The following is a 25,707-nucleotide window of genomic DNA, read 5'->3' on the forward strand; positions in this document are numbered from 1 at the left end:
TATTTTTGTTATTAAGCCTTGTGACGGGGAAGTTAGAGTACTAAACTTCACCATCCCTAGCCAATCTGTTGTTGTATCACAGAATGTTGTGTTTTTTGTTCATTTTGTTTATCAATTGACAAATTGTTGGGGAAAACATGTTTTTGTGGAGTACGTGATGGATAAAGTTGCAGGTTTATCTAATTGGTTGTAAGATGGGTAGAGTGTAATCTAGAGTATGCAATCAAACTTGAGGTTCCTGTTAGTATGCATATGTACCTTGACTTCGAAGAGTCGTAAACATAAATGGTTATTTATTTCAAACATAGACACCATACTTCTTCTTCCCTTCTCGAAGGAATTCGTGGTAATTCTTCTTTTGCATTTCAGGTTGACTGCAACTATCAACAATCTCTATTTGTTCTGCTGGCTTCTCAATGGTAAACCATTTCCAATTATTCTTTGATCTAAGTTTGTTAGTTAAATTGCTTTCTCCTTTTATCTCTAACCTAATATTTTCTTAGAAAATTGTTTGAACAAATTTGAAAGTGAAGTTCAAATTCTGTCACATAGTAAATTTCTTCATGATTTTTGTTATTGTTGGTTGAAAAAAGTTTGAATTAATGTCAAGGTAAAAATGAAAAATCGATCATGTTTTTAACTTGACCAATAAGAATTGAGGAGTCCACTAATGAGTTAGCTGCACCGAGTCAGTGACGTCTTCTTTCAGTATCAAAGAAACACCTATACAAGACTTCCATAGCCATACAAGTGATGCCTTAGATCTTAATTGGTGTAACTCTAATGTGAGTAACACTTCCACATTATTATGTCTTCATTATTGTTAAACTAATGTAGTATTCTGAATCGTAGGTTTTGTCCGACTCTTGGCATTGCTTCCTCTTTGAAAGGTATAACTCTTTGTTTCTCTCTTATAGTTGGTGCCTCTAAGTGGGGGATGTCTGATTATTATGATTTTACATTTTGCTTTTTTTTTTTCTTGATGTGATTGACTATAAGTTGAGTCGATAACGTCAATTACTCAATCTTATTGGGCTTATAAATTTTGCGTTTGTCTCAGATTTACAACTTGAACTCTTTTCGGTTCATATTATTAGTTCTTATGATGAGTTTCTTGATCCATTTTCATGTTTAATTAGCTAGGAATATGATTTTTCCCTATGAGAATGATTTTTTCTTGACTTGCAGTTTGAGACTAATTTCTTATTAACGGACATCTTCGATTCCACATAAATTACACATAAACTTATCCAAGCAGGCTAATGGCACAACAACGGTTGTTCTCCTTAAAGTTATCCATATAACTTCAAGGAGATAAAATAGTACTTCACTGTTTCCTTTACATATTTTGAATTTGCTTTGAGTAGTAAAATCATCTTCATTACTTTGGCAAAACAAGTCCACGGATTTGCGAAGTTCTTTTGGATAATTTTTTTACTCCTTTGATTCTGTTTGCTCCTACTGGTTGCTCCTTTGGTACTCAGCTTTCATAAATTCTATGGATGCTAAGGCCATTTTTGCATATATATCTGATGGTTATTATGATTCAGTAGAAATTTGTTTAATGTTGTCATATAAGTGTTTGATGAAATGTCTAATAGAAAAAATGCACCTTAATCATACACTCCACAAACAAAGGTTTCACAGCAGTTCAAACTTATCTTTTTCGAACACTAATATAGCTGCAAGATAAGGCATTACATAGTTTGATAGATAGAAGCAAGCTTACTATAACACTGTACTATAGTAGTGATTAAAGTTACGTAACAGATCCGTTCGTAACTTAATTGGATGATAGATGAGCAACCATAACAATCTTTCTCAAAGTGAAATAAACATGAGAAGCCGTGTCAGTCCTAGACCTTAATAACAGTTAGAGAAATGGAGGGAGGTCACACATGTTTAAGTTTAGAAGATTTTTCTGCTACAATACACAGGAATATTATATAAACGTAGTATAAACATAGAGATAAATCTGGTCGTCCGTCCCAGATCAGAACTAATATCAACCTTTAGGTTTTATTAAATAGATAATATAATACATGTTACCATAAATTGTTTTCCCTCGATGGTTTTATTTATTTAGTTACTATATCTGTATCCTCATTGAAACTCGTCTCTAAATTGCATTTAAATATGCTCTGGAGATACCCAAACAGATGAAACCCTCATTTGGTTTATCTGGACGACTTCACGAGCGAGATTTTTTTCCTGTCTTCATTTGATTATTTTTTTAATATTTTTCTCTAAAAATCACTTTCATCCTTCTGAGTGGAATGATGTAATTCAATATCTCCATAATCAAGCTCCTTTTGTTTCAATTCTTTTACTTCTTTGTCTAATTTGTTTCTGGAAACCTAAATCTCTTCCTTAATAGTTAAAATCATTTATGCTTTAAGCCCTCTCTTTTTCTTCGATTCTTCTCTATAATCTTTCTTCTTTTCCCTTTTGTTGTTTTCATCATTTATGTAATTATGCTATGTTACGCATCAAAGATCAAAGTTTTGCACATTGCATAGCTTTTCCATATAAGACATTAAATTTGTATAAATTTATTTATTCCATTAATTTTGTTGCTATTAGTGTTCCGCCGGCTGAACTTTAGCACAAGACCTTCGATTTAAAAACATGCCACGTCATATTTCACATGTATGCAGTTTTGGTTGAAGAAATAATTTATTAGCAACAATGTCTTTCAGGACCAGGCTCGCAATCACACTGGTGATGTTGAGATAGAAGCTGCTTGTGAAAGAGAAGAAGATCCTGGGTTGGCTTTGGTAGCTGCATTTTTATGCTTGACTTTCACATATCATTGCTCAGATAGAACTTCATTATACTTCAGGGAAAAAAATTGTAGAATTTAAGTTTTCTGTTTAAATGGATTTAAGACATAGGATAGAGACGTAGTTGAGGACTTCAGATTGTTTTCCTCCTCCGTGTGTGCACTTCCTACTGAGCGATACTTTGGCTCTTTCCGTCATGGAGCTTAATTACATAATATTTGCAGGTCACGAAGGGGTACAATTACATTACATTAAAAAATATGGGCATAAGTCGAAGTTAATGGCAACAAATGTTCTAAACAAGCAGGACTCCTTCAGCGCTCTGGGGTAAGATAAGACCTTCAATATCTCCTTGGGACCAGTTGGTTACTTGATTTAACATGATTGAGATCCTTTTTATTATGTTTACAGGGTTGATTACATTATTAGGTTGGTTTCAAACGCAGCATACTTCATCTTCTTTTGTTGAATTCTATGAAATTTGCAAACTAAGTCTTAGTGGTGTTAGTCTTTTGTTGAATTAAATCTTGGAACCTCTCTGCTCAAATCATATTTCAGAATATAGATGGATATCTGGCTCGCTAATCTGATTTTAGTTCACTGGTTCAGACCTAAAATAAGTTTATAATAAACTCAACTGATTATTGTGACCCTGCAACAAGTCTGTCTCAAGCAATTTAGCTTCAAACAGAGAAAGAAAAATAACACCATAATTGTTTTACTTTTGGGCAATTTTTGCTCATCTGTTTTACAGCTTGTGAAGTGGGACCAGTTGAAGTTTGCAGCAACTATGGGACCAACAGCCGAAGAACTCCTGCCTTCTGGTCTGGATGGGTATGTTAATCAAACAAAGCGGCTTGAGGAGTTGTTTGGAAAGATCTCTGGCCACCCCCTAATGTTTGAACTACTAGCCCTTTATATTCTAGGCTATTAGCTTAACAAATAGAGGTTAGTAGGCCTTCCTGAAAAAAATATGGTGGTTGTGTTTGTTGATCCAAAGAACTTGTGTCAAACTATCTTCCAATTGTGGATTTGACATAGCCATCTGGTTTGATGTTCTGATCTTTTTTAATCCAAGTACTTCACCTTTATCTTTTAATAAAATACATTGCTTTCCGCTACGTATACGTATAACTTGTGGTTTCCGTTAATCTTGGTGAAGGTTATTGTTTTAGATGAAAAGGAAAATGAGAAACAATTAGTACGAACTTGGGGTGCTTCTAAAGGCGTCCCACTGAAGGCAATGGCTATGGTAGTTTGGTTGACTAATGCTGGTTGTAAGAGTGTGTTGCCACATGACTCTTAACGGAGATATATAAGCTCTATGTGTTTTGTCAAACATCTTTCTACTTGAGCACCTCAACGCACCCGTCAACCGTCGTTACCATGGTACCACCTAACATTCACCAGCGATTGGTCATTTTGAAATTGACATCTACATTTTATTGTTTATTTATATCTAGACAAGAAATAACCATCATCCCTCATTTGACATCCCCATTGTATTGTTTTATTTCGTGTTTAAACAAGAGAAAATTTGAAATCTACATTTTTTTTGTAATACCTTTCTATTTTCTTGGTCATGTAAGTTACTGTTTTGTTGATTTTATTTAAAGAAATGGTAGCAACTTGGTAAATGCTCCACAAAAGGCTCCGTGCCGAAGGCACGGGCTATAGCCTAGTTAGTTCTTAAATGACCTTATGACCCGCCTATAGGCTATATTGCTATAACCGTGATCTTTTTTTTTTTGTTGAACTGCTATAACCGTGATCAGACAACGAAAACACACCGCGTTTTTCTCTGGCGCGTGGGATTTCGCGGGAAGGGTTCTTCATTGATCGCGAACCAGTCCTCTACTATCTTTCTAAAAACCCTAATATTTATTGTCTTATCTTTCTTCTCGCGAACACATCTTCGACGATCTTCCATGAAACCCTAATCCTTATTGTCTAATTTTTTTGATCGCGAACACATCTTCGATGTTCTTTCTGGTTTATCATTCTTTAACGATTTCTTGATTATGTTACCAAACCTTAAATCATCGGTCCTTACTATCCGATTAAACCCTAAAACACTCTTTTGATTTTTCATCAAACCCTAAATATTTCGGGTTAGCAATTGATTTCGGTAACCGATCGTCGTCAGATTTCAGGAAGTGGGTAATACCGTTCTTTTACCATATTTTTGTCTTCAAGAAAACCTAAATTTTATTTTGTTATTCTCGTATCCTCTTTATTTCAAAAAGAAGAAAAAAGAAAGAACTCTTTTTCTTGTTTCAGTAAACCCTAACTATCATTCTTTATTTTTATGCAGCCAGCCGGAGATCATGTTGTGGAGTAACAGAGCAAGGATCACACTGCAAACGATCTTGAAACAGAAATTAGGGTTTGTGCTTCTTTTGCTCAACCTGATTGCTCTTTAGGGTTTCATACTCTTATTCTGGTTTGTCTCCTCTCCTTATATTCTTAAATTTTATATCTGAATTGATAATTGATATATGTTTAAATCTCAAGAATGTTCGAATTAGCCCGATTTATATTTGTATTGATAATTGATTCATTTTTGAATCTCAAGAATGTTTCGAATTAGCATGATATATATGCATGATCCGAACCCCAATCAGTTGATTCTGTATATACTCTGATCCCTAACTATATTAGGACAAGGTATGCTATAAATGTAGATGGTAACATGTTTTCGTTTGCATCATATATGATGTTTTAACTAAAGTAGATGGTACAATGTTTTTGCTTACATCACTATTGAAGTTTAACATCATTCACTATGTAAATGAATATGGAATTTTGGCGTCTTAAATTCAAAAAATAGTTTTTCATCACTATTGAAGTGTTCGTTTTTTCAGGTTAGGATTGTGATGGAGATGACTACTAGGAAATGTGCTCGTCTTTCGAGGACACAATGAATCAAAATTAACTAGGTGGCTTACCGATTCATGTTCCGAAAACTAGTTTTTCGTCACGATTCAAGTTTTTTTTTTTAGGATTGTGATGGTGGTAACTACTAGGAAATGTACTAGTCTTTCGAGGATGTAATGAATCATAACAAATGACTTGGCGGCTTAATGATTCATGTCTCGAAAACTAGTTTTTCATCACGATTCAAGTTTTTTTTTTTTTGGATTGTGATGGTGGTAACTACTAGGAAATTACTAGTCTTTCGAGGATGTAGTGAATCAAAACAAATTACTCGGCGGCTTAATGATTCATGTCTCGAAAACTAGTTCTTCATCACGATTCAAGTTTTTTTTATGGATTGTGATGGTGTTAACTACTAGGAAATGTACTAGTCTTTCGAGGATGTAATGAATAAGAACAAATGACTTGGCGGCTTAATAATTCATGTCTCGGAAACTAGTTTTTCATCACAATTCAAGTTTTTCTTTTTTTGGATTGTGATGGTGGTAACTACTAGGAAATTACTAGTCATTCGAGGATGTAATGAATCATAATAAATGACTTGGCGGCTTAATGATTCATGTCTCGAAAACTAGTTTTTCATCACGATTCAAGTTTTTTTTGGATTGTGATGGTGGTAACTACTAGGAAATTACTAGTCTTTCGAGGATGTAGTGAATCAAAACAAATGACTTGGCGGCTTAATGATTCATGTCCCGAAAACTAGTTTTTCGTCACGATTCTAGTTTTTTTTTTAGGATTGTGATGGTGGTAACTACTAGGAAATGTACTAGTCTTTCGAGGATGTATCGAATCAAAACAAATGACTTGGCGGCTTAATGATTCATGTCTCGAAAATTAGTTCTTCATCACGATTCAAGGTTTTTTTTATGGATTATCATGGTGTTAATTACTAGGAAATGTACTAGTCTTTCGAGGATGTAATGAAGCAAAACAAATTTAGCGGCTTAATGATTCATGTCTCGAAAACTAGTTTTTCATCACAATTCAAGTTTTTCTTTTTTTGGATTGTGATGGTGGAGTGGTAACTACTAGGAAATTACTAGTCTTTCAAGGATGTAATGAATCAAAACAAATGACTTGGCGGCTTAATGATTCATGTCCCGAAAACTAGTTTTTCGTCACGATCCAAGTTTTTTTTTTGGATTGTGATGGTGGTAACTACTAGGAAATGTACAGGTCTTTCAGGATGTATCGATTCAAAACAAATGACTTGGAGGCTTAATGATTCGTGTCTCAAAAACTAGTTCTTCATTACGTCATCACGATTCAAGTTTTTTTTTTGGGTTGTAATGGTGTTGACTACTAGGAAATGTACTAGTCTTTCGAGGATGTAATGAATCAAAACAAATGACTTGGCGACTTAACGATTCATGTCTCGAAAACTAGTTTTTCATCGCGATTCATTTTTTTTTTAGGATTGTGATGGTGGTAACTATTAGGAAATGTACTAGTCTTTCGAGGATGTGACGAAACAAACAAATGACTTGGCGGCTTAATGATTTATCACGATTCAAGTTTTTTTAGGATTGTGATAGTGGTAACTACTAGTAAATGTACTAGTCTTTTGAGGATGTAATGAATCAAAACAATGGACGTGGTGGCTCAATGATTTATGTCTCGAAAACTAGTTTTCCATCACGATTCAAGTTTTTCTTTTTTTGGATTGTTATGGTGATAACTACTAGGAAATTACTTGTCTTTCAAGGATGTAATGAATCAAAACAAATGAGTTGGCAGCTCAATGATTCATGTCTTGAAAACTAGTTTTTCATCACAATTCAAGTTTGTTTGTTTGTTTTTAAAGGATTGTGATGGTGGTAACTACTTGGCGGCTTAATGACTCATGTCTCGAAAACTAGTTCTTCATCGCGATTCAAGTTTTTTTAGGATTGTGATGGTGGTAACTGCTAGGAATGTACTAGTGTTGCAAGGATGTAATGAATCAAAACAAATGACTTTGCGGCTTAGTGATTCATGTCTCGGAAACTAGTTTTTCATCACGATTCAAGTTTTTTTTCTAAGGATTGTGATGGTGGTAACTTTTCAAAAAAAAAATTGTGATGGTGGTAACTACTAGGAAATGTACTAGTCTTTCGAGGATGTGATGAATCAAACAAATGAATTGGCATTCATGTCTTGAAAACTGGTTTTTCTTCACCATTAAAGGTCTTTTTTTAGTATTGTGATGGTGGTAACTACAAGAAAATGTAGTAATCTTTTGTGGATGTAATGAATAAAAAAAATGACTTGGGTGCTTAATGATTTATGTGTTGTAAACTAGTTTTTCATCTCGATTCATTTTTTTCTTTAGGATGGTGGTTCAAGGATATAATGAATCAAATCAAATGACTTGACTACTTAAATGTTTCATGTTTTGAAAACTAGTTTTTCATCACATTCAAGTGTTTGTTTCGTTTTTTTATTCTTTGTGTTTTCAAAGCTATATGTTAAACCTTGTATTGACCATATTCGAGTGACCCCCTTTACCTGCAAACGTCACTTCTGCTCTTATCTGTTGTTATTAGACGTGGATCTTGAACTGCATGACACCATGTTTAGAAATGTGACGATGATGGCGACTATTAGGACATGTACTAGTCTTTCAACGACTTAATGAATCAAAATAAATAACTTGGCGGCTTAAATAATTCATGTCTTCTAAACTAGTTTTTGTCATGGTTCTTTTCCGAGGCTAGTTGAAATGTTTTTCTTTTGTTTTGTTTTTGTGTATGTTTCTCGAGAGTCCTTAATTATTTACATTCTTTTTCAACTGTTTTCAATTCTATGATTTCAAACAACTATGAAGTTTCATTTATAACTGTGAATTGTGATGGTAATGGTGACTGCTCGGAAATGTACCGGTTTTTCATGAATATAACGAATCAGTTTAGACAACTTGGCGGCTTAAAAGATTTGTTTCTTGAAAGCTGGTTTTTCACCACGATTCATTTTCCAACTTTTTAAATAAAAACCCGTAAAAGCATCTGTTTTCTACTCTTAAAGTTTCCAAAACATTTGCTAAACCTTGTATTGACCATATTCGCATGATCCACTTCAGCTGCAAAAGTCAATTGTGCTCTTATTTATTTTTAAACCCGGATTTTGGACTGCATGACATCATGTTTAGAACTGTGACGGTGACGGCGACTACTAGGAAATGTACTAGTCTTTCAAGGATGTAATGAATGAAAATAAATTACTTGGCGGCTTAAATGGTTCATGTCTTGGAAACTAGTTTTCGTCATGGTTTTACGATAATGCTTGTCAAAATGTTTCTTTTTTGTTTTGTTTTTGTATGTGTGTTCGAGAGTCCTCAATCTGTTACATTCTCTTTACAAATGTTTTCAGTTCTGTGATTTCAAACTATTATCAAGTTTCATTTATAACTGTGAGTTGTAATGATAATGGTGACTGCTCGGAAATGTACTGGTTTTTCAAGAACATAATGAATCCACTATAAGTAACTTGGCGGCTTAAACAATTCGTTTCTTGAAAGCTGGTTTGCCATCACGATTCATTTTACGAAGTTTTAACCCAAAACCCTTAACTGCATCTGTTTTTCGTACTCCTTATGTTTTTAAAACGATTTGTTAATCTTGTATCGACCGTATTCGAGTCACCCACTTTAACTGCAAACTTCAGTTCTGCCCTTATTTGTTGTTAAACGTGGATTTTGAACTACATGACATCGTGTTTAGAACTGTGATGATGACGGCGACTACTAGGAAATGTACTAGTCTTTCAACGATGTAATGAATCAACATAAATAACTTGTCGGCTTAAATTATTCATGTCTTGGAAACGATGCTAGTCGAAATGTTTTTCTTTTGTTTTGTATTTGTGTATGTGTGTTCCGGAGTGCTTAATCTTAACATTCTTTCTCCAACTGTTTCAGTTCTATGATTTCCAACAACTATGAAGTTATATTTATATCAGTGAATTGTGATGATGACGGTGACTGCTCAGAAATGTATCGGTTTTTTAAGAACATAATGAATCAATATAGTCAACTTGGCGGCTTAAAAGATTCGTTTCTCGAAAGCTGGGCTTTCATCACGATTCATTTTCAAACTTTTTAAAGAAAAACCCATAAAGGCATCTGTATTTTACTCTTTATGTTTTTAAAACTATTTGTTAAACCTTGTATTGACCATATTCGCATGATCCACTTATAGCTGCAAAAGACAATTGTGCTCTTATTCATTGTTAAACCCGGATTTTGAACTGCATGACATCATGTTTAGAACTGTGACGATGACGGTAACTACTAACCTACTACTACTAGGAAATCTTCTAGTCTTTGAACTATGTAATGAATCAAAGTAATTAACTTGGCGGCTTAGATGATTCATGTCTTGGAAATTAGTTCTCGTCATGGTTCTTTTACAATGCTTGGCAAAATGTTTCTTCGTTTGTTTTGTTGTTGTATGTGTGTTTGGGAGAGTTAATTTTCATTTATAACTGTGAATTGTGATCATAATGGTGACTGAATTGCGGCTGTGATGATAATGCTCGGCAAGATTTTCATTCTTTGTTTGTTTTCATTTACATTCTTTATACAAATGTTTTCAGTTCTATGATTTTAAACTACTATCAACTTTCATTTATAACTGTGAATTATGATGATAATGGTGACCGGAAATGTACCATTTTTTCAAGAACATAATGAATCAATTCAAATAACTTGGCGGCTTAAATGATCCGTTTCTTGAAAGCTGGGTTGTCATCACGATTCATTTTCAAACTTTTAAACCCAAAAATGCATTTGTTTTTTTTGACTTCATATGTTTTCAAAACTATTTGTTAAACCTCGTATTAACCATATTCGGCGTGATCCACTTTATCTGCAAACGTCAGTTGTGCTCTTCTTTGTTGTTAAACCTGGAGTTTTGATGACATGACATGTAGAATTTTGATGATGGCGACTACTAGGAAATGTACCATGGTTTATCAATAGGTCACGTGACATGGAGAAGCCCAAACATTTATTTTGAATGGATTATACTCTGTTGCATTTATCCAGTACTAGGAACCTAGGCATGGCTTCCATACGGATGCCTATTGGCTTCAACATTAGATTGGAGTGTAGGATTATCTCTTGATATTTAGTTCTGCTTGTGATACTTTCCATGTTTGAATCAAAACATTTTTGCTGGTTATATTTCGTGGTTTAAGGACCATAGTAACAGAAATTAAATGGCACAAAGGTTTAACCTTTCCTTTATTCTTGTGTTCTGCCCTTCTTGTGGTTAATGTTTGGTCTGGATATAAAAAGTACCGACAATGATGGATAGATTCATCATACCTGTCTGTTAACGTAGGTTTATTCCCCGTTGTTTTACATTTGTTTGGGACAATCCATTTGATGAATTCGTTCAAATTTGTTGACATTGAACTGTTGGAAACTCTTTTACGGATCTTTGGAATCAGTTTAGAGGGAAGAAACCGATTGTTTTTTTTTTTCTATATCTGTAGCCCCAAGAAAAATGTTAGATCTGTTGTCAGTAATTGATAAAAATCAAAGCTGCTTAGTTCTCTATATGTGGAACCCATTGTGGACTATGAAAGCACATATTGGTTGTCTAGAGAGAGACGGGTCTAAATTTCTTGTATGAGCTATTATCACCTTTGATATCCTTCGTTTTCATTCCCAGTGAAGCGGAGTTTGGACATGAACAACTATGTTAAACTGAAACTCTAACAGTTTGGCAGTGCCCTACGATATTGAGCTTCTCCATCGAGTATGGCTCCTTGACAATGGTGAAATAATCTACCTGGTTAAAGTGTGTGAGGAACTCATTTCTGAACTTTTATTTTAAAGTAATCTGGTAGTATGCTTATCTTCATCTTCATGTTGTTGCAGGTTATCGGACTGGTAGACTGACTCTCGAAGGTGACATAAGATGTCTCCTCCATTTTTCCTCTTCAACTTTTTGGTGTTGTCCAGTGGCTTCAGCCTATCTACTACAGGTAAGACGTAAATAGCATCTCTCTTGCTCACTTTATATTAGCATCTCTCCCTCTCTCTCTTCAACTTTCTTGGTGGTCAGGTGGTGTCCAATGGCTTCGGCCTATCTACGGCACCCTATCACAGTTGTACTAGTAAAGAGGACCAATAACTACGTAATTATATTAGAGACAACATTACAAGTTCATAGACATAAACATTTGTTGATACAGCATAAATTATAACATCAATCGTAACCGGTTACTACTATATATCCACGGATTAAATGGGCTTTGGCTCGAAACCGTTGGATCTCGGCCCAATTACCTTCAGCCCTCTACTACCCCATTACTCCTTATGTTTTCAAAACTGTATGTTAAACCTTGAATTGACCATATTCGCGCGAACCACCTTATCTGCAAACGTCAGTTGTACTCTTATTTGTTGTTAAACCTGGATGACAGCATGACATCATGTTTAGAATTGTGGTGATGACGGCGACTACTAGGAAATTTACCCTGGTTTATCAATAGGATTCATTATAACTGTCTGTTAATGCGTGTTTCTGCCCCGCTGTTTTAAATTTGTTTGGAACAATCCATTTGATTAATTCGTTCAACTGTTGACATAGACAACTGAGATTCAATGTTGCATCGAACTGTTGGAAACTCTTTTGTTCTCTCTACGGATATTGAGAATCGCTTGAGAGCGAAGGAACTTATTTGACGTGAACAGATGAAAATCAAAGCTGCTACATTTTCTATATCTGGAGCCCCAGCAAAAATGGGGGATTTGTTTTCAGTAATCAATCAAGCTGCTGCGCTCTCTGTATCTTGAACCACTGTGGAACTATCATACCGCATTGGTCGTCTAGAGAGAGATGGGTCTAAATTTCTTGTGTGAGCTATAATTACTTTTGATATCCTTCTTTTTCATTCTCAGTGAAGCTGAGATTGGACATGAACAATTATGTAAACTGAAAGTCTAATTGTTCATGTCAAAAAGAGAGAATGCAGTCTGCTGGCAGTTTGGCACTGCCTAATACAGTAATAAGTGAGTTTCTTCCATTGGGTATGGTCCTTGACAATGGCAAAATAATGTATTTGGTTTGGGGGAACTAATTTTTGAACTTCTATTTGTAAAGTAATCTGGTATTTTCCATCAAAGTTTATTGATAGCTTCACGATTTGGAGCTGGAAGCCTACTTTTATGTATTTGGATGAAGTAGAAAGCTTACTACAATTATTCGACAAATGCTATCAAATCTGCGTCCTCCCATTGTCCATTTTGGTCAGATGTTGAGTTGTCAATGCAATTCGGTGCGGTTGCTAGTCCTCTCATGGATATCCCCTTCGAGCCTTCCGCATTGCCAACTGGTAGGAGATTGTAAAATGCTCTAAACTCTGTAAGTTTCACATGTTACTTAATCACGAGAAACATCTTATATAAGACAGCCAATACTTTCAAATTCTGCTAGGAACTTGAGCATGTGAAGGATAGGTCAGGAAACAAATGAATGCAATCTAAGTTTATCTAACAGAACTTTTTAGATACTCTGGCAACATGGCTTGTGGCCAAGGGATATTAAGTACTAGGGTTAGATTTCTCCCTGAGTAGCTTATATTAAGATGAGATCATGAGATACTTCGGTAGCATATTTAGTTTTCATGTGTGCAGGTTTCCCGCGGACTTGTTGTACTATTCTATCCTTGAAGGAAAATCCACTGCACGAATTTGCAACTCTGTTTTATTAGCGATGCGTGTGATGTACTAGAAATGTCTCCACCGTCCGTCGTTTTGTTTGCAAGTTTTGCTAGCCTCTGATGCCACCTGCTTTTGTAATCTCAACCTGTTAAAAGATGTAATTAGGACTACTTATTCAACTTGTTACCTTTACTTTTTATGTTGATTAGATGTCCATTTTCATGGTTTCTGAAATACAGGAAGGTTATACGTCTCATGCGAGTACAGTTGAGACTGTACTGAACATCCAGTTGAGACTGTACTGAACATCCTTGTTGTTAGCTCTCATGTTGGCATTACATTTATTCTTCTCTTACGAGTGGAACCCTTAGAGGGCTACAGATAGTGTTTGAATCAAGTTGATCTTGTTTTTTTTTTCTTTGAAGAGCTACTGACCTGTCCAGATTCAGGATTATGCGGACTTGTCTGCATTGTCATCTGGAGGATCTGATTATATGTTCCTTAGATTCTAGGTTGGAGACACTATTTGATGATGTTATTGATTGTTACGGTTCATCAAGCTCGTCTAGGTTGGTGAAAGCTCATGAAGTGTGTAAAATGAGATAATTAGAACTTTAGAAGCACCCCATTCAGTGATTTGGAAGAGTCTGAGCATTTAAGATATATAATTTTATAATCGGTAAGTAATCACTTGCATCCAGTACTAAGAACCTAGACATGACTACTGTTGCCTCTACTCTGAAATAACTCTTTCGTTCTTCGGCCATGGCTTACATGGGTTGTACATGGATAATGGATTCCAAGTGGCTGCCACATTAGGTCAAATTATCTCCTTTGGTATCTAGTTTTTGGTTGTGATGCTTTTCATGATCTAATCAAAACGCTTTTGCTTGTTTATATATGTTTTTAGCCCTTTTTGTTGGGTACTTCGGTCCTTGGGTAATGATTTGGTCTAGATATATAATATACTGACAGTAACGTATAGGTTCAGTATAACTGTCTGATAAGGCATATTTTCTCTGGCATATCCTTGTCTTCCAGCCTAATATTTTGTTCAAAGAAGAGACATGATGGTTTCTGCATCTCAGTCAATTCTGTTGAATTTTGTTCATAAACAACAAACAAGACTCAATCATGTGCCGTGTTAGAACTCTTTTGTCACCTTGTACTGATCTTGACTCTTGAGAAGTACTTCGGTGGGAAGTAGCCATTGTTGAACTGTCGAAGTGCATATTGGTTGTCCACAGAGAGCTGAGTCTGCAACTCCTACTTGAATTGTCCTCTTTTTCTTCTTCTCAAGAAGGTAAAATTATATTATGTATGTCCTGAAATGAGACTCAACTATGTGCCATAGAATTGTTGGGAACTCATATTACTTTTTACTCTTTGGAGAAGTACTTCTGATGCAAATGATTCTAGAAGATGGCAGAAATTCTCTAGGGTCTGGAGCAGTCAAGTCAATAGTCTAATTAGAGCATCTCCAATGGGACACTCAATCTCTAACACTTAGAGTGCCACATAGACTTTTTGGAGTTTTTGTTAAAAAATCATCTCCAATGGAACTTTTTATTAGACACTCTAATATGAGGTGGACACATTTATTATAGTGTCTAGTTAGAGAAACTCTAAAATGAAAGTGTCTACTTGAGACTCTCTAAGTGTTACTTTTAAATTTCAACCAATAGAAAATCTTGTTTTTCAACTACTTTTTATCTATTGAATTGAAGGACATGTGTATTAAGTATAGACACTTTAGAGATCTCCACTGGAGACCAACAAAAATTAGAGTGTCTCTAAATTGGCATTTAGGAAAGAGAATCTTTATTGGCCCTTGACAACTAGGACTTTTAGAGTGTTTGTTAGAGTGTCCCACTGGAGATGCTCTTAGTCAAAGATTAGTAAATTCTAAATATTAATGAAGTGTCTAGGTAATGTAAGAGTTTAGTCTTAAGAAGTGTCTAGTAATTATCTAGGGAATGTAATAGTGTGGCCTATAAGTAGGGAAGCTCTCTAGTTTGTAAGGCAGTCTACATCTTTTAAAATCAAGTAATTGTAAAGGTTGTTTTCCCCTAGCAAAGGGTTCCCAAAGTCTTTTCCTTGGTTTTATCTCAAGAAATCAAGGCTCCGACGGTGTTTGGAGTATTCCCTTTCCGATTTTAGGAAGCAAGTACTAATCTGTTTGCTTTAAGTGGCATCAGAGCTACACAGATTTGTGATTCTGCGAATCTATGGCTAGGGGGTGGTAATAACTTGGAGCAAAACCAAAGAACTACAGAAGCAAGTCTAGCAACAAATAATACTGTTAGTAGAAAAGACATAGAGGTTCTTCAAAGGCAGATTACTCAGCTTTGTGATCGCCTGGAGCAAGCTGGAATCTTTGGACCTGTTAATGTGACTAATACGGAACAAAGAGAACAATGTGCCAACGCATTTCAGCAAACTTATCATCGAAGAAGACAAGCAGATCAAGTAAGGGTGCAAGCACAATTTCCTACAGTAGAATCTTCCGATGAAGAAATGGATAGACGACCTTATGAGAGGCAACCTGCTTTCAAACCCGGTGTTCAACGTAATCAAGAACCACATGTTAGAGTTGACATTCCGGATTTCACAGGAGAAGAACAAGTTGAGGAGGTTTTGGACTGGTTGAACGAAGTGGACAGGTTCGAATATATGGAACTTCCGGATTATAGAAAGGTGAAATTGGTGGCGGTTAAATTAAAAGGTTATGCATCTTCTTGGTAGCAACAATTACAAATGACAAGAATGCAGTCCGGAAAGGAGCGAGTTCAATCATGGTCAAAGATGTAACGGCTGGTTCGAAGTCAATTTCTTCCATTAAACTATGAAGGTATGTTGTTCCAACAATACCAATCCATTCAGCAAGGAAACCGGTCAGTTCAGGAGTACACGAATGAATTCTACAAAACAAAGACTCGTGTAAACCTAGTCGAATCAGAAACACAAGTTATACATCGTTATTTGATGGGGTTTAGGCCAAGTATAAGAAATTGGGTCGAGACAGCCTTGTTGGACATTGGCTAGTGTTGTTCAGTTGGCAATGAAGGTTGAATCACAACAAACAAGACCTAACAGCAAAATCAGATGGACAGAGGGCAAGTGCAAATAGGGGCTTATAATGGTCAAGGTGGCTCAACCCAAAAAATCGAAACAGGACCTTCGTTTACACAAAGTTCTGGACCAGCACCTTACTCCAAAGGGCGTGTACAGAATCAAGGAAGTGGTACACCAGATTTCAATCCGGGAGGTCGTGACATTACATCTAAATATGTGGGAGAAAAAATGAAGTGCTATAAGTGTGGGAAAGAAGGGCATAAGTCTGCTGAATGTCGAAAGAAGAATGCCAATTTACTAGTGAGTGAAGAAGTTGAGGGCTTTGGAGCTGCTCATGACGATGGTGGCAGCATTAATGAGGAAAATTTGTTGGAGTTTACAGAAGATGAAGTCCTATATGATGACAAAGATTTGCCAGCTCTAGTTGTTAGACGAGCCATGCTAGCACCTAAAGCTATCGAAGCTAGACCTCAACGTACTACCATCTTTAGAACAGGTGTTCGTCACATGGACGACTTTGCAATGTTATCATTGATGGTGGTAGCTGTGAGAATTTTGTTTCTAAAGAAATGGTATCGAAGTTGAACCTTGCTATGCAACCACATCCAAACCCATACGAAGTAGTCTGGTTCAAGAAAGGGGGTGAAGTAAAGGTAACACATCAATGTCGTGTCCCCTTTTCTATCGGTAAAATTTATTCGGATGAGGTTTTATGTGATGTCATTGGGATGGAAGCTTGTCATCTATTGCTGGGTAAACCATGGCAATACGATAACAAAACAGTTCATCTCTGGAAAAGAGCATTTATACTTTTTACAAGAATGGAGTTAAAGTGGTTTTGGCACTGATGCAAGATGAAGACTTCCCCAAAGGTAAAAAGAAAGAAGAGCGTGCTTCTTTGAGTATTCAACCATTTCTACAAGAGTGTGAGGCAGATTCGACGACATATGCTCTTGTTTTGAAAGAGGTGAAGGAACGACGACGACAAACAAATTCTACTGAAATTGAAGAACTACTAAAAGAATTTGCTGAAATATTCCCAAGTGATCTATCTGCCGGATTACCACCTATGAGAAGTATCCAACATCATATTGATTAGGTCCCAGGAGCTAGCCTTCCGAATTTGCCGCATTATCGCATGAGTCCGAAAGGACATGAGAAATTCATTCTACTTTTAATGTTTCTGATTTATATGCATATCATGGAGACGGAGCAGCAACAACTAACTCGAGGACGAGTTTTCTTCAAGGAGGGATTGATGCAAATGATTCTAGAAGATGGCGGAAATTCTCTAGGGTCTGGAGCAGTCAAGTCAATAGTCTAGTTAGTCAAACATTAGTAAATTCTAAGTATTAATGAAGTGTCTAGGTAATGTAAGAGTTTAGTCTTAAGAAGTGTCTAGTAATTGCGTAGGGAATGTAATAGTGTGGCCTATAAGTAGGGAAGCTCTCTAGTTTGTAAGGCAGTCTACATCTTTTAAAATCAAGATAGTAAAGGTTTTCTTCCCCTAGCAATGGGTTCCCAAAAGTCTTTTCCTTGGTTTTATCTCAAGAAATCAAGGCTCCGACGGTGTTTGGAGTATTCTCCTTCCGATTTTAGGAAGCAAGTACTAATCTGTTTGCTTTAGTACTAATCTGTTTGTTTTAACTTCAATGGGAAGCTGTTAAACTGTCAAAGTGCATATCGGGTGTCCAAAGAGAGCCGGGTCTGCAAGTCCTTGAGCTATTAGTTTTCGTAACAAGGCATAAAAAACTTTATATTAGTCTCGAAGGCGATGCGTCTTTCATCAGTTGGGAACTTTTGTGTCACTTTTCAAGTACTTTAGTGGGAAGAACCAATTGTTGAGCTGTCAAAGTGTTGCAGAGAACTGGGTTTGCAATTGCTACCTGGATTTTGCTTAGTTTTTCTGAAGAAGGCAAAACGTTAATATGTTAGTCCAGACGAGTACATTATGTAGTTCAGACGAATACAATATTATTGGATTGTCCTTCGTTTTCTCTCTGGACAATTTCAAACTTTGTGACTACATTAGTTGAGTTTCGAAACCTTTTTGAGGGGTCCCAGCTATTGAACAAGAGGTTTGTGCATCAGCTCTTAACTTATATAGACATGTCTATTGTTGGAGTTCTGAACTTAAATAGAACTTGATTGCCCTTCTTTCTCTGGACAATTTGAAGCTTCGTGATTACGATTGTTGGAGTTTCAAAACATTTTTTGAGGGGTCTCAGCTATCAAACAAGAGGTTTGTGCATCAGTTCTTAACTTAATAGCCACATATCTCTTGGTTCAGGAATATTTGTCAGCCATCAGACTAACTCACAGAAGGTAGTTGTAAGGTATAATTGATTACGCAATACTGGATAGTTCCAACTGTATTTCTTGGAAGTGTTAACTTGTAACATATTTTGCTGGAACTCCTGCCAATGCTTCCATCCTGGCCTCATATAATTGATAACATTTGGTGGTTTTCTTTCTTCTGTGCTTTAACGAATTCTGCAACCAAAGCCCTTTTAGTAATCCGCACACGAGAGGACATATGTACAAGTATGGCTGGTTCCATTGGCCATGTTTGCTTCACTGAGATTTGAATATTGTTTTTCTGTCTGAGTTCAATAGTACCTTCTTTTGTTAAGCTGTCATTTAGAAATATACATGTTATTTTGTTGGAACTGGTTAACGCGATCTTTAACATATCTTGTTATGTCATGTTGGAGTATTCTCGCGGTTTGAGATTATGTGATTGTTGGTTTCCTGTTCTTTAACAAGGTTGTCAGTAGGCTTGTGGTTGCTTCATATCTTTAACATATCTTGTTATTTCATGCTGGAGTATTCTCGTTGTTTAAGATTATGTGATTGTTGGTTTTCTGTTCTTTAACAAGGTTGTCAGTGCGCTTGTGGTTTTCTGTCATTTAGAAATATACATGTTATTTTGTTGGAACTGGTTAACGCGATCTTTAACATATCTTGTTATGTCATGTTGGAGTATTCTCGCGGTTTGAGATTATGTGATTGTTGGTTTCCTGTTCTTTAACAAGGTTGTCAGTAGGCTTGTGGTTGCTTCATATCTTTAACATATCTTGTTATTTCATGCTGGAGTATTCTCGTTGTTTAAGATTATGTGATTGTTGGTTTTCTGTTCTTTAACAAGGTTGTCAGTGCGCTTGTGGTTACTTCATATGTTTGGGAGTCTCGTAATTATATGAGCCTAATGATGGAAGTGGAACTATGGTTACCCTCTGGGCAGTTTATGTATTCTCGTAAGATGGGGTGCACTGGATACTGCAGCATATTATGAAGCTTCACAGAGTATAATGCAGAAGTTCATATTTCCATCTCTTGAGAAGGTCTCGAGATGATGCAAGTTTTTTTACTTCCAAGTTCTAATACATGTTTTATTTCTAGGTACAGCTATTTAAATAGGATTTCTGATTGTAGCAAAAACTAATTGGGAGATGCTTATTGTTGAGGTTAGTAAAAATGTACACTGAGTTGTGGAGAGACTTGAAGCAAATTTTGTTCGAGAATATGTGAACTTAAGTTTCTTCCATAGTGTTTATTGTTTTTCCGAGTGATAGGGAAATTTTTACTCGTTCGCCTTGGTGGTTGTGCAACAATTGGCGGAGACAGTGTTCAGTAGTCGTTAATGGTCTTTCAGAACTTCGTTTAGAAGGATCGAAGTGCAGCTTCTGCCATGATCTGGAGATCTACTACTACTTAGAGGTTGCAGAAGATGGTGATGAGACTTTTAACAAAGATAACAAAGATGCATGGGCCAACAAAACTCGGGTTCTGTTTTGGATGAGTTAAACCTGATCCAGAATGACATAACCCAGTTTGAGGACTATCGACAAATTTTGCTTAGGCTTTGGTACCTAACTGACTGCGGGCTGTGTTTGGGCCTTAGAACAAATTGCAACCTCTAACTGTAACAACATCTGAATGCCTTAGTTTCGGGTAAGTGTTTAGAAATTCTTATGTACTCACTAATGTTTCAGGAATCAGAACTTTGAATGTTAACAGATTACCTGGTGCATCTCTATGCCTTCCCTTTATTCCAAAAATGCCTCAGTTCGGGTAAGTGCATCACTTTGTCTGGTCTCTTCCTCTGCTGAGAATGTAGCATTTACCATTGGCGCTTTGTGTGCGGTAAGTAAAATAAGGTCACACATAAAAGTTGAATATGTTTCACTTAGTTGGTTTTCTTACTTAGCTCACAGGAACTACCAAAACTAAATAGTATCTCTGTCAAGAAATATTCAGGTAGCTGCTGATATTCTTAAGGTTGGGTGTCCCTGTATAATTTTACATTGCAAATTGAGAAGAGTTATTGCTGATCATATATTGATTAGAGTTTATTCTCATCTTCAATGGCTAAATTACACCTTCTATATTCATATTCATCCCTAAAAATTGAGATTACATCTCCCAAATGTATCTCCAAGGGGTGAGATTATACCTTCAATGGCTAAGATTACACCTCTCAAACTCATCTCTAACGGTTGACATTATAGAACCGTCTGTGTTCCTTACCCGCTCCGTTGGGCACGGGTTATATTCTCCAGTGTGTGTGTATGTATTGTGTGTGTGTCTATATATACATAGAAACGATGGTCGTACTTAAAATTTCGCCACCCACCTCGATCCTTGATTGGTTGAGTGAAATCTAGCCTTCCACTTATGATAATTTTTTTGAGACACCACTCATGATATTGGCAGGCTCAAATTTTATGGCACATCTGTTGTAAAGCTATGAAATCAATTGAAATCGATTACTACAGCATATATTGCACGGGATTAAACGGGCTTAGGCTTGAAACGTTTGGATCTCAGCCCAATTGCCTTCGCACTATCTACTACCACGTGTCCACGTCACATAAATAATTACTTCATCCACTTGAATGAACGCACTAAACCAATTGCCTTGTTTTTATTAGATTTCTAAACCCTTGGTTGTTCGAGTGGTTAAAGTGTTGACATATACTTCAAAAGGTCCCTGGAGGTCTCGGGTTTGATCCCCAGAGAAGGTGAAATTTCTGGTTAAAGTAAGATTTTGTTTTTGTGGAGCATATAGGAACAATATCAAAACTCTGGTAAGGATCAAACTGAAAGGAAATTATCGAGTAAAAGGTTATTTTATCGACTACATTCCTAAACCCCACCACCACCAGCACCTTCCACCACCACAACTATGAACAAACAACTCGTTGCTAATTGAGTTTGAATTGGATGACCAGAAACTTAACATGGTATCAGAGTTAAGGCCACATGCGATAGGCTTAAAAGCCACAAGTGTTTCACGTCACCCGGGAAAAAAAACGTGTTAGGCTAGCCACTCCACATGTGAGGGGGCGTGTGAGAATAGTCCCACATAGGAGAAGGGTTGTCTAGCGACCGAGAATATAATGTCTAGGTCCTCTCCACTATTGCCACATCAGTAATGATTAATAGAGAAACTTGGTGGTCAAGAAGCTTCAATGTGGCGATTACCTCGAAAAATAATTCACATTTTTAGGTGAAAAATGTTTTTCACGTTTCAAAATTTCGGTCAAAAAATGTTTTGAACGATGAATATTTTTAGGAACGTTTTTATCCAAACTTTTTGGTATAGAAAAATGGTTAGAAAACTGCTTTATACTTTTGTCGAACTCAAAATTGCCACATTTCACTTTATCTAGCCGAATCTTAGTGGAAATGCAGACAGATACAGTATAACTGCTGATGAACATAATAACATTGAAGATCCACTCAAACTCAACTGTTTAAGCTTTAATATGTCCCGTTTTTTCAACACAAGCAAGGTAAGCTAGTTTGACCTCTTTTTGTTTATTGTTTTCTTAATTTTTAACAATTGATCTTACATACTCATTTTTGTTTATGTTTACGTTATAGCTTTTTAAAGTCGGGACAAGAAGCTGTCAATTGGTGCACTAAATTTGACAAATAACATTAAATTGTTTTAGTCAAATGTTCATCTCGCACGAATAGTTCAAATGGTGGAACGGGTTCATACACTCTGTTATCTTGTAAAGCCGAGAATTTGGGGGGCCGGTGCGAAATTTTAGTTTGGGGCCTATGTCTATAATGTGAAGCGTAAAATTATATGTAATGTAGTTAGCAAAATTTCAAAATGCTCAGAGTTGAACCGTCATTTTTATTTTTGGATGAGATGAACATTTTCATCGTGTATTCTTTGTTCCCGTTGTATGCAAAATCCGCATCGAAATACGTTATTTTTTTGAAAGTAAACTAAATTTTTTTTTTTACTTTGAAAATAACTATTACAAGAACGAATAAATAATTCAAACGATAACTATTAAACTTTGAATTTTATAATCAATAGTATTGAACTATACAAAATAAACTAAATCTAATTTGATATCCATATGGCTGGTAGTGACACTAATTGTGTGGGGATAATAATAAGGTGAAAAAATAAATTAAAACCTAATGATGATGAGGATTGAACTTGTGTCTTGAAGGTTGTAATACAACATGCTTACCAACTGAGGTATATTCCTCATTGATACAATTTATATTGAAAAGTTACTTAATCAACTTTGGTATTTGGGGGCCCCTAAATCCTTAGCAAACTCTTGCGGTTTGAGGGGGTCAGTGCGTCCGCACCGGTGGCACCCCCTCAAACACGCTCCTGTGTACCACGTGACACTCATACTTTAGGTCTGGAAAAAAAATCAAACAGTATAAAGAAATAATGGGAATTGAAAAATGGAAAATGTTCATTTTGAATTGGAGTGAAAAGTTAGGATAGCTCTTAACATTTTTGGGTCAAATGTTAATTTGTGTGAAGATACTTTTGTGGATTGTGAAGAAACTTTTTGTGAAGATATAGAAATTCGAAAAGAGAAGATATGCTTAGTGAAGATCTTATTTTTAGTCGAAAGTAAATTTCAAGTCTAAAACACATAGAACTGTTAAACAATATGTTGTAGCGCTGAAATTTATATATGAAATATTTAGTTTTGTTATGTTTAGTCAAGATTTATCTTTTTCTCCTTCTAAAAATAAATTTCTTTCACAAATGGTGCATCTTTTACGTTTATTTTTTTCGATATTTTCGTTCATTTCGACATTTATTTTTCGACATTTTCGTTCACTTCGACGTTTATTTTTTCGACATTTTTCGTTTATTTTGCCACAACTGTTTTCACCGTTTTTCGGCAAAATTTGGAAAAAGATTATTTACACTATGATTTTTAGATTAGTAGGTGGTTATGCTTAAATAATATTGATTTAGCTAGTGTAAAAGAAAAGAACGTCAAACATATTTAAATTTGATAACCTAAAAAATACGAAAGACCACTTTCTTGTCACAACCCCAAAAGTTTAGAACCACAAAAATTATTACAAATTACTACAATACAAAAAGACCACTTTCGTCTTTCTTTGTGTCTATGATTTTACAAAAAATGCAACCCATTTGCGACCCTTTACTTTACTAATCTTCACTTTCATTGTCTTCATCATCTTCATCGCTTGATTTTTCTCCTCGACCATTTTTCCTCTAATGTTTGGGCATTGTATACGAATAGAAAATGAGTACAACCTCTCAATGCTGTCGTGAAATATCTTCTTCGATCTTAGGCTCATTGGTTTGTTTAGGCCTTCCCTCAAGTCTTCAGATTATCTATGATGCCACAAACTTTTTCTCTATATTAAAAACAAGAAAGTTAGGGAAAAAACTATAAATAGATAAATAACACGTATATAACTTATAAATACTTGTAGTTACGCCGTATTTTAAAAACAAAGAATTTCTTGAAGTTGATCTTCCGACAAAAGTAGTATTCACCAGTGTTATTCGTCATCTGGGTGAGTCACCTTGATATGTGAAATGTTTTTGTACGAAGTCATGTATCTTGGGGTAACTATGAATATTAAAAAAAAAATAACTAGACGAAAACTTAAAATATTCGGCCACAAACAACAAAAACTATAAACAAAATAAGACAACAAAATAAATGATTTTTCTGGCAGGAACAACCGAAAAATCTCATCTTCTTCCATGTATTTTAATTAGAAATTTTAATCATCCTCAAATCCTACGACGAAACCCTAATAATTAGTAAAGGAAGCTAGGAAACCCTAGCTAAAACTAATAAAATCCTACGTACCTGAAGAGAAGCCTACTTCCATAATAATAAAAGATTCAAGATTTTCGATAAAGAAAATAAAAAATAATATAATTAGAACAACAACAATACTCAAATGACAAAATCATTCAATATATGACAAATTTTTTTTTGTAAATTTCTAAACAAATTCATTTTTGCTCAAAAAATATTTCACATTTTGCATTTGACAAACACAGACTGACATTGACATTTTGGCTGAAGCATTTCCAGACTTGTCTTGTAAATAAATAAAAAAAGGTTTTTGCATTTTTTTTTGCTTTTACAGAAACATTAGACTAATTCTTTTATTGTTTTTCGCAAAAATTAAAATGTTATGCATATTATTCTTTGTATATGACAAATCAAATGACGGACAAATAATATTTTGGCTGATGCATTGTATATGTTGTTAAAAACATAATTATATATGTTGTCAACATTTTATAACAAGTCAAGGCAACTATATATGTTGTCAACATTTTATAACAAGTCAGAACATTATTGCATGTGTTGTCAACAATTTATAACAACACAATTATATATGTTGTCAATAGTTTATAGAGCAACACATATGTTGTTAACATAGAAGGGTAAAAATGCGATTTTGAAAAAAATATTACTATCTTGTTAACAACATAATTATATATGTTGTCAACAGTTTAAAAAATGTTGAATTTTTTTTTCTTACATTATTATTTTTGGATGAGTTTTTTTCCTAGTAGGATCCAGATTTTGGCTTTTCACTCAGTTTAAAAAGTGTATAAAAATGTTTTTTTCTAAAGTCCTGCTTGGCTCAAATACAATCAGGTTTGTCTTAAGATTGACAAAAAGGCTAGAGAAGTCCACGTAAGCAAGATATATACCTTAATCCCAAAGCATGGGGAGGTAAAAGCAGGTTTCACGCTTACTGACTTAATTCGTAATTTTATCAACGATTCTAGTCGGTGAGGATCTTAAGTATTTAACTAACTTGGGCTTCAAGGGTCTTCAAATGAGGAAATATCTCCTAGAAGATCTATCAAACTCGAAGCAAATCTTAAATAGTTGTTTCCGTTATCGATCACAATTTTCACAACATGTTCTCTTATAAACTCTACAACTTCTTCCATTAGGTTTGTATAGGCCA

General features: G+C 35.3%; 1 protein-coding gene across 22 annotated transcripts; it reads left to right on the forward strand.

The window, feature by feature from the left end:
- The first annotated feature begins 4,495 nt into the window (after window positions 1-4,495).
- On the forward strand, window positions 4,496-22,633 carry LOC147553582 (uncharacterized). Of its 22 annotated transcripts, XM_086669751.1 has the most exons (6): window positions 4,496-4,939; window positions 5,098-5,169; window positions 11,428-11,483; window positions 11,587-11,693; window positions 19,598-19,916; window positions 20,025-20,470. In XM_086669751.1, the coding sequence occupies exons 2-5, from the start codon at window positions 5,111-5,113 to the stop codon at window positions 19,742-19,744; spliced, it is 369 nt and encodes a 122-aa protein (XP_086525877.1). In that variant the 5' UTR covers window positions 4,496-4,939; window positions 5,098-5,110; the 3' UTR covers window positions 19,745-19,916; window positions 20,025-20,470. The 22 variants fall into 22 exon arrangements, 1 of the variants encoding a protein (XP_086525877.1); XR_015237772.1 differs by lacking the exon at window positions 20,025-20,470 and having other exon boundaries at window positions 11,378-11,506; window positions 19,598-19,994; XR_015237775.1 differs by lacking the exon at window positions 20,025-20,470 and having other exon boundaries at window positions 11,378-11,510; window positions 19,598-19,755.
- The last annotated feature ends 3,074 nt before the right edge of the window (window positions 22,634-25,707 follow it).

This window comes from Eschscholzia californica, unplaced genomic scaffold, assembly GCF_041429995.1.
Source record: "Eschscholzia californica isolate CP2 unplaced genomic scaffold, dmEscCali1.0.p SCAF_3, whole genome shotgun sequence".
NCBI classification, from domain to species: domain Eukaryota; kingdom Viridiplantae; phylum Streptophyta; class Magnoliopsida; order Ranunculales; family Papaveraceae; genus Eschscholzia; species Eschscholzia californica.

Excerpts from the sequence above, each read along its gene's own strand:
- LOC147553582 (XM_086669751.1), top strand. The coding sequence starts at position 5,111 with ATGTTGTGGAGTAACAGAGCAAGGATCACACTGCAAACGATCTTGAAA. Across the intron at positions 5,170-11,427 it reads ATCTTGAAACAGAAATTAGG|TTTGGCAGTGCCCTACGATA; the intron begins GTTTGTGCTTCT and ends AAACTCTAACAG. Across the intron at positions 11,484-11,586 it reads AGTATGGCTCCTTGACAATG|GTTATCGGACTGGTAGACTG; the intron begins GTGAAATAATCT and ends ATGTTGTTGCAG.